The 9,752-nt window shown below is 52.8% G+C and overlaps 1 protein-coding gene across 8 annotated transcripts in view; it reads right to left on the bottom strand.

The window, feature by feature from the left end:
• The window catches only part of IQSEC1 (IQ motif and Sec7 domain ArfGEF 1), a 401,591-nt gene that overhangs the window by 123,811 nt on the left and 268,028 nt on the right, over positions 1–9,752 (bottom strand). Inside the window, exon 1 of one of the 8 annotated variants that reach the window (XM_055259260.2) lies at positions 421–964. The exons of 5 other annotated variants lie outside the window; for them this stretch is intronic. In XM_055259260.2, the coding sequence (XP_055115235.2) occupies positions 421–488 (68 nt within the window). In that variant the 5' untranslated portion in view covers positions 489–964. Of the gene's footprint in view, positions 1–420; positions 965–9,752 lie in introns of those variants that run through there. 2 more of the 8 variants (XM_063630287.1, XM_063630288.1) reach the window with 2 other exon arrangements.

Below are 9,752 nucleotides of genomic sequence, written 5' to 3'. Positions count from 1 at the left end.
TGCCTGAGTCCGGGCTGAGCCCTCAGCCACTCAGTGAGTGACGTTTACAGTCACACGAAGGAATCACTACACCAAGCGTTGAAGGGACGAGTGTGAGCCCCATTTCGCCGATGGGTAACAGGCTCAGAGAGGCTGTGGGGCAGGGCCAGAGTCACACAGCTGTGCCCTGTGCCAGCATGTTATGTAACACATGCTGTACCTGCCCCTGGCGTTCCTTTCCTGAATGGGTGCTCTGGATCCCAGCCAAACGCAGCACACCCCCTGGCCATTGTTCCACTCTCCTCCTCCCGCTCCACCAGAGACTGAAAGTCGCTCCGGCTCCCTCCATCCCAGCTCCTTCCTGGACCCTGTACAGCCATGCAAACCGTCCAGCCCAACAGTCGACAGCCAGGCAGAGCAGCCACGCACGCATCCCAGTACCTGAGTGTCCTCACAGAGATGCAGTACTTCCACATAAGGCTCCACACGGCACTGCCATCCCCCTTCATGCCTGGCTCGGTGGAGGAGCGAGTGGCCAAGGGGCCCACCACCACCACTGCCCCACCACCCAGCGTCTCCTCCTGGCCAGGGAACGGCTCTCTTCACGGATTCTCAGGTCCCTTCCTTCTTCATGGTAGAAAGAAGAAAGAAAAGCCCCCAAAGTTAGGGAAAAGGGGAGGCACCGGCTGCCACAGGCCACTGCAGGGCTGAGCCACAGGCCCCGCTATCTGCCGGCCAGCCTCTGTGCCCTCGTCCTGTCTAGCTGCTCCAGACCCTCCTGGCCAAGCGGCCCTCACACACTAGACCCTGTGGCTTCTGCACAACCTTGCGCCTGCCTCCTGCCAGGAGACAGCGGTGGCTGCAGGCCAGGGGAGCAGTGAGTCACTCAGGGCGGGAAGGGTGAGGGGCGTCCGCCGGTGAGGGAAAGCTCAGCTGCCGGAGCCCAGGAGTTGGCCCTGTGTCCAGAGGCTGGCCTGGGATGGGAGAGGCGAGCTCAGAGAGAGGGAGGCGGGCGGGGAGGCGAGGGCGGGCCCACATCCTCCCCATTTCCCCAGAGGCTTAAACCCAACTCCCGCCCCGCAGCCCAAAGCCTGCAGCCCAGCCCACCGACCAGCTGGCCAAGATGAGGGTGGAGGAAGGGGCTGCTCTGCCACCTCACTCCTAGAGAAAGCCTGGGGTTGACACAAAGCAAAATAAAGACAAAATCAGGGCTGCTCCTCTGGACAGTGGCTGGCTCCGAGGGTCTCCAGCTGGTGAGTGAGACGGTTTCCAGCCGGTGGGTGAGACGGTTTCCAGCCCTGGCTGGGCGACTTCTTTGCTGTTTGATGCTGGGTGTGGTCAGCCCCCTCTGGCCTTAGTTTCACCTCAGGCTACTGTGGGCTTGTGGAGCTGTGGGAATTGGCCTAAGCCCTCCTCAGGCCCAGAACTAACTCCAGTTCTCCCAATGCCCTTACAAAGTGGATTTTATGATTAGTGTTGGTTTACATGTGAGGAAACTGAGACACAGATAGAGGAAGTCACTTACCCTAGGTCACAGACCTAGGAATTGGTGGAGGTGGGATTTGAACCTTGGCAGTGTGGCTCTAAGAGCCCACGCTGGAGTCAGGCTGTAAGCTGGCTCCTCTCTGTAGGGATGGAGTGGGGTGGGATGAAGGGCTGGAGCCTCTGAGCAGCTGAAGGCCTTGGGGTCTGGGCCCAGGCTGGGTCTGAGGCATTTCCAGACTGAGGCCCCAGCTTGAGCCCCCACCCTGGTCTCCACCAGCTGCTCCCAGGCCCAGCCCAGGCCAGGCAGCTGGGGCTTCCCAGGCAGGGCCCCCAGGGATAATGACTCACAGATCAAGGTCAACACTCACAGATCTACTTTTCCCCACCTACAGCCCCCAGGAAGTCCCCCAGAAGGGCAGGTGCACCCAGCACCTGGCACCCAGCAGGGCCCTGGGCATCATGTATAGTGGGCAGCAGAGCTTCCATTTCACTGGGGGAAACTGAGGCTCAGAGAGGGCCATCACCTGTCTGCAGAAACAGGGAGGGTGGGGCCAGGGTTCCAAAGCGTTGCTCTGTCCTCAGGCCCCCTGCCCTGGCTTGTGCAGAATGGGAAATCTGTCTCAGATTCCAGCCTGATTCCCACACCAAGGATTAGCAGCTGCAGGCTTCTCCATCCCCTGAGCCAGGAAAGAACTTTTAATCCAAAAGCAAGATAGGTTTCTACAAAGGCTGTGGCCTCCCTGGGGGACCGGAAACCCAAATTCTTCTCCCTCCTTGTCATCAGAGGAGGCTTCACAAGCCACCACAGCAGACTTCCACCTGAAACAGGGGCTCCTCCACAGCATACAGCGGGAGTGGCTGCCCAGCCTCTGCTTGAACACCCCCAGTGATGTGAAGCTCACTACCTTTCAAGGCTCCCCATTCCTTGTTTTTTCTTTAAGCTTCCCCATTCCATCATGGAACCCCACTGGCCTAAGGAAATTCTCCCTTGGACATTACTTCCCTGTCACTTTTCATACTGGCCTCGGTTCCTTGTGCCACACAGACTAAGGCCTCCATTCAAATGTTTATCTGGCCTGTCCTCCTAGTAGGGGAAGTTTTCGCAATGTCTTTTGTGGGTGGAAGTAGCCTCTGCTTACCCGCTTTATCTCTACCCACTCATTCATATATTCACACATCCACACACCTTCCTCTCCAATGAATCATTCATGGATTCATTAATCCATTCACATATCCATCTATCATCTTCTTTCCTATCATCCATTCATTTATCCCCTCATCCACCCATCCATCCATTTGTTGCCTCACCCGCACATCCACCCACCCATCACTCCATTCATCCATCCGTCCATCCATCCATCCATCCATCCATCCACCCATCTATCCACCCACCCATCCACTCATCCACCCATCTGTCCATCCATCCACCCATCCATCCATCTGTCCATCCATTCACCCATCCACATATCATATGTTGTCTACATATCACTGTAAATTTGAATTCATTGCAAATGAGCCTTAATTCATCCATCCATCCACCCATCCACCCACCCATCCATCCATCCACCCATCCATCCATCATCCATCCACCCATCCGTCCATCCATCCACCCATCTATCCATCCATCTACCCCATCTGTCCATCCATCCACCCATCCACTCATCTGTCCATCCATTTGTCCATCCACCCATCCATCCACTCACTGGGGACATGCCACACTCTATCTGTCTTTGCCATCCTCAGGGGCTCATCCTTGAGAACAGGGCACTCCTTACTCATCTTTGACTCCTTTGTCCCTACACAAGCTACTTCCTCTTGCAGAGCCTCAGTTTGTCCCTTTGTAAAATAGGAATAAAAAAATCTCTGCCTTCCGGGCTGTGATGAGGAATGAGTGATACCACAACTGTGTGACCCTGGGTATAAGACTTAACCTCTCAACATCACTGTCTGCAGGGCAGCATGGCCAGTCCATGAAGTGAGACTTCATGATGGTTTCTGAAACAGAGAGTGCACTCAGTAAATACCAGCTGTCACCTAAAAAGCCCCTGGCACTGCTGGGCATGTGTTAGGTGCTCAGTGCTAGTTGCCCCGTAGGACACAGGAAGCCCCAGCAAGAGTGGGGGAAGCGAGGGCAGGTCTGCGTGGAAGCCTTCACCCTCTCAGCCATTCCATCTCCCCAGCCACAAGGCCAAAGCCGGGCTCTGCACAGAACTGGCTCGCCCTCCAACCTCAGCCCAGTGACTCACACAGCCCGCTGGGGATGAAGTCACTGCTGCCCAAGCAAAGGAAAGGACACATTTGTTCCCTGGGAGATGCTGATGCCATTGTGAACTTGGCCTTTGAGGGCAGGGCACAGCTCAGGGACTGTGCGCACTTGAGGAAAGCAGCAGGCACAGCGGGGGGACGGTGTTGAAGGGGACCCTGCTTGGGGAAATGAGGACTGGAAGGGATGCCCCCTACTCTGGAAGCTGAGTGAGGGTCAATGAGCCTCTCTGGCCTCTAGGCCTCGCTGAATGTGTGCCCTCTCCTCACCTGTTGAGATGTGTCTGCCTGTGGTCTTAGGGCCTTGAGACCCTCTAATTTCTGCCTCTGGCTTAAGGGGCAAGCCACTGTTCCACATCTCTCATCCACAAAATGGGAACACTATACTCAACTCCCGCCTGGAGAACTGTAGGTGACAGTATGAGACCCCTCCTTGCTCACCGGGGGCCCATGCAGCCTCTCCTATTCCACCCACTCTCCCGGTGCTGACCGTCACCCACAGGAGACCAGGGTGGGATGGGCAAGGCCCTTTGCCATCTTCTCTCTGCATTGAGCTTCCTGACACCCCCAAGTGGCCCCCACTGCAACACAACACCCCTGAGCCCTCCCAGATCTCCAGGCCTGTCCACCCTGGGCCAGGAATTCTGCACACATTGCCCAGTTATTCTCCACATGCCCCAGTCTGCTCTGGGCCCGAGACTGCAGCTCCCAGGCTTCCATTGCCTCCTGGTTCCTGATGGGGTGGCCAGCAGCGGCCCTGGCAGAAGGTCAGGAGGTGGAGGAGAGAATGGTAGGTCAGGGTACTCATTGCCTCAGCTCTGTCCTCGCTTCCTGTGCCCTTCGGCAGCCACAGTCCTGATGTCTTTCTCTTTCTGGTTCATGAAACTGTTCTCTCCACCAACCCTCTGGCCCAGGGCTGGTTAGGGCTCCCCCCTTCTGCCAGACCAGATGCCCAGTTCCCTCAACCCCATCCCACCCTACAAACAGCCCCATCACAGGCCACACTGCAAGGGAGCTTGTGTAGTGACCCATGTTTCCTACCAGGACCCAATGCTTAAGGCTCAAACTCAAAGGATACCTCCTCTAGGAAGCCAATTTTCCATTGGCTTGTTCCTTCACCCAGTCAACATTCATTGATTGGCTTACTCTGTGCCAGATATCACTTGAGGATTTGGTGAACAAAACTGTGGAGGCTGGTGGGGCTGGCCTTCCTTCTGTACCAAGAGAGCAAATGAAAACGATTTCCCACAGTGGGCTGTGCCATGAAGAAGGCGTATAAACTAGATCATTTCTCTGGATGATACACTTCCCTTCTCCAGAAGTCCATTCTTTTTTGCCCCGCATCCTCTCCGTTCCCTGAGCCTAGACTGCAGCCATTTCTTCCCTGCACTTGGATGACCTGTCTCTGCATCCCTCCCTCACAATTCTGAGAGCTCACATGAGCAGGTGGGGAGATCTATGTAGCTTAGTTCTTTGCACAATCACCCTATGAAGTAGCAGTTATTATTATCTCCCCAGCTTTTTTTTTTTTTTTTTTTAACAAATTAATAAACTGAGGTTCAGATGCTGAGGTTAGGTACTCAGGATGATGTATAAAACCAACTCTGACTATCTGACTCTAAAGCTGAAGCTCTGGAGGCTGAAAACAAAATAAATCACTTGTCATTTATATCTGCAGTCTTCCAATGGTGCCCAGAGCCATGCAAGGCGCAGGAAGGCACATACACCAAGTTGGCTAAACTTCAAAACCTTGAATCCCCCTTGTCAAGAAGCATTGGCCTTTTGAGGATGGGTGCTGGGGTGCCCTTATTTTCCAAATGGAAAAATGAAAGTCCAGGGTGCTAACAGCGTTGGGTCTTGGAGGACACTGGTGGGCTCCCAGCCTCCCGGGCAGCTGGCATCCCGAGTTCTACCATCTTGTCTCGGGCCTAGGATGGCCACTAATATCCCAGTGTGTAGGCAGGGGCTGGGCAGTCACTTCAGGGCAGGAGCTGGGAAAGAAGGCAGAGAAGAGCTTCCGCAAGTCCATCTTAGGGAGCACAAAGGGCCGGCGTCCAAGTTGCCAGACTTGGCCTGCAGGGCCTCACTTTACCTGCTGTGCAGAAAAGAGACCACAAGGGGGCGATGGCCCAGGCAGGGGCCAGGGAGGAACTGTTGCTTGGACTAGGGTGGTGGACAGGAAGGTGGGGACAAAAGGTTGGATTCTAGAGGCATTCTCAAAGTGGAACTCGTAGAAATGTCTGATCAATAAGATGAGGGGGTGAGAGAGAAAAGAGGAGTGGAAGATGATGCCTGGGTTGCTGGCCTGAGCAACTAGAAAAATGGAGGTTCCATCCACGGTGACAGGGACACAGGGATGGCCGGTGGGAGCAGGTTCGGAGGGATGATGAGGCAAGGCAGAACGGGAGGACTCGGACTGGTTAAACAGAACAACTGTGGCTCGGCTCTGCAGGAATAAGGGCTCTGATTTTTCAGATATCAGAAATCCAGGTTTTTACATAAAAGCTCTTGATTTTTATATGTTTGCAATAAATTCAAATTTACAATGATATGTAGGCTAATCCTATGCAAGCCAAATAAAATACATCTGTGAGTGTCTAGCCCACAGGATACCTCTTGTATCCTCTGCTCCTTCTCGTCTTTCAAGGTCCACTTAGCTGCCTCCTCCCCCAGGAAGGTGCCCATGATTGCTTCAGCTCCAGAGATGCTTGTGGCCCCTCAAAGCCCCGCAGGGCTGATAATCCCAGACTGGAAGTGACAGGAGGGCAAATGGGGGTTTGCTTATCCATTTCTCACACCTCAAGCATAGGGTTTGCCCAGAGGGGGAGTTAATGAATGAACACCTGCCGAATGAATGATGAACAACTAGCTCACTTGATCCCTCTACCCTTATTTTGCAAATAAAACTGAGTCCCAGATAAGGGACATGACCTGCCAGGATGGGATCTGGGGCCAAGGCCTGCTCACCGTCTGGCCTCTGTTTGTCAGCTGTCCCCCGAGGCTGCGCCAGGCTAGGCCGGCAGGAAGTATAAAGACAATTGCACAATCTTATCGAGTTATGCCATGGGAAGGTAGAAACAGGATCCTGAGCAGCTCTTGAGCATCTGGGTAGAGGCTGTTTGGGGGATGTTTTTCCAATAACTTGCTAAGGTGACCCCAACTGGGGTCAGGGCAGAGCCAGACCCTAGAACTGGGTACCTCTGCAGTTGGCATGGCTGTGGGACAGATGACACCCCAGATGGCAGGACTCACATTAGCAGTCAAAGTGACAGCCAGTCCCCATGGGTTGTCCCTTCTGAGGGTCCTGACATGTTTCCTTTCAGCCATGGGGAGGGCAGATGGTACTGGGTTTGACCATCAGGGTTTGTGCTCAGATCTTCTACGCAAGGAAATCAGACAACATAGGCACCGGAGGCTCCGGCCTCATTCTTCAGTGTTGGAGATGGAGAATGGAGTCTCAGAGGTGGAGGTGATTTGCCCTGAGGTCACACAACAAGGATGCCACAGATCTGGGACTCCGGATCAGAAGTCCTGATTCTGAGACCTGCACTGGCCAAGGGATCCTCACAAGCCGTTCCTCACACCTTCTGGCCTACCTCAGTTTCTTCATCCACAACATGGGGAGAAAAATAGGATCTATCTCCAGGGGTTGTGAACATGAAACAAATGGAAGGAACTAACGCTGTGTGACTGCACTGTGTAAAGCTATATAGAAGATCACGAATATATAGCAACTGCCCTTCTAAGCCTTTAGCCTTGAAAGTTTCTGGTTATGGCCGTCTTTAAAACTTCCAGGGTGACACAGCTCTCCATCAACACAACAAGAATGGTGATACCTAAGGGCTACTGAATGGTTCTTATAGCCACTGCTCTATGTGTGACTAATTCATTTAATGCTTAGGCTCATTCCATGAGGTAGGTGCTGTTACTATCTCATCTATAGGATAAAGAAAGGAAGGCAGAGAGAGGTCCACAGACACACCCAGGGCTACACAGATAGAACATGGCAGGGCGGGGAATTCAACCGAAGCAGCTTTGCTCTGAGACATGCTTCATAACTGCTACATAACACGGCTCTCCCCAGCTGGCTTGGAAGTCCTTCTGAATGTCTAACCTAAATCCCTTTTGTTGCAGGCTGTGCCTATTCACTAGCCCCTTCCTTAGACAAAGAAGAAAGCTGCTCCCTTCAATCCCCATTCTGTTGTGCTGAGAGGCCTCAATTCTTTAGCCCCTGTATCCTGACTCCCTGGGTCTTGCCGTGCAGGTCAAGGGGGGCCAAACGGGAACCCTCCCCTTGTGTGTGCGCGTGCGTGTGTGCGCACATGCGGTGTGTGAGATGTATGTGTGCGTGCATGCGTGCATATGTCCACACAAATCCCCTTCAAAGAGGACTGGTGAGGACTGGTAAGGACTGCAGCACCCCAGGCTGGGCCCTCACCTCCTCACTGGACAGGGGCAGGGGCCTCCTTTCCTTGTCATCTGCTGCCTCCGGGCTGTTTCCCAATACCCAGACCTGTAGAGGTAAGTCTGCTGCCTGAACCTGCTCCATTGCTTTCCTCCATTCCCAGACCATTCCCAACTCCACCCTCGTCCCATCTTTATTTATTTATTTATTTTGAGATGAGGTCTCACTATGTTAACCAGACTGGTCTTGAACTCCTGGCCTCAAGTAATCTTCCCATCTCAGCCTCCGAAAGTGTTAGGATTACAGGCATGAGCCATCATGCTCTGTCTAAAACCTTTTTTTTAAACAGTCTAACTCTGTCACCCAAGTTGGAGTGCAGTGGTGCAATCTCTGCTCACTGCAACCTCCTCCTGCCAGGTTCAAGCGATTCTCATGCCTCAGCCTCCTGAGTAGCTGGGATTATGAGCATGCACCACCACGCGTAGCTATTTTTGTATTTGTAATAGAGATGGAGTTTTGCCATATCCGCCAGGCTGGTCTCGAACTCCTCCTGGTCTCAAGTGATCCTCCTGCCTTGGCCTCCCAAAGTACCTGGATTATAGGCATGAGCCACGCCCCCAGCCTCGCCCCACCTTTATGGTGCACTCTCTTTATGGACCATTCTAGTATTTATTAAATATTTTCTTTTAAAATCAACTGGCTTAAAAAATTGGACCTGAGTCTAATCAAGCTTCCTGATCTAACCCCCAGTTAACAAGAACTACAGGTGACAGAGGAACAGCTTAAATAACATCATGAGGGAGGCAATCAGCCTAATCCTGAATGTGGGACACACCACAGGCAAACGGCCCTGTTCCTTCAACAAATACTTCAAGGGTGAAAAAGGAAGGGGAGCCTCTAGGTAAAGGATACTTACGAGACACGTGCACTGTGTGGGTCTTGTTAGGGCCCTGATTTGAACAAACCAGCTGTAAAAAGACATTTTTGGAGACCCTTTGGGAGAGCTGAACATGAAAACAGCATGGAGTGGGTGGAAGAAACTCAAGCATGAGGCGCAAAGCTGTGCCATGCAGGCGTGGGATTCGCCTTACAACTCCGAGGTTCACCTTCACCAAGCAGCTATCTCCACTTCCATGCATGTTTCACACTTTCAACAATAAGAAGCTAAAAGCAATGCACAAAATAATACATTGGTTGAATTTCACCCCTGAATACATTTATTTTAAAAGGAAACTTTATATCACTACTTTAAATGGAAAACTAGGATCATCTGCTGTAAGTAGAAGGTTACCATGAAAACAAGACAATGTTATTGAGTTTCACACAGATATTGTTTCCTGCCAAAGATGCTGGGCTTAAAACCTGCCCCGTTTTTGTTACAAAGAAGCCCAGGGAGAGAAGTGAACTCACTTTTACCTGGACCCACCTTTCTGGGACCACTGGCCTACAGGTAAGGGCCACGCAGCACATTTTCTCTGCCACATGCTTCTCCTCTATCAGCGAATGGTGGTGACAAGCCTGGGGGCAGGGAGAGGTCCACCCCAGCTGGTAGACAAGAGCCCCTGCCTGCCCCTGCCTATAGCAGGGAGGGGCTCAGCTGGGGGACTCGGCCTCTGCAGAA

Source organism: Symphalangus syndactylus, chromosome 21 (assembly GCF_028878055.3).
Source record: "Symphalangus syndactylus isolate Jambi chromosome 21, NHGRI_mSymSyn1-v2.1_pri, whole genome shotgun sequence".
Lineage (NCBI taxonomy): Eukaryota > Metazoa > Chordata > Mammalia > Primates > Hylobatidae > Symphalangus > Symphalangus syndactylus.
The sequence above is the reverse complement of the archived record's forward strand: the minus strand, read 5'-3'. Positions and strand labels throughout refer to the sequence as shown.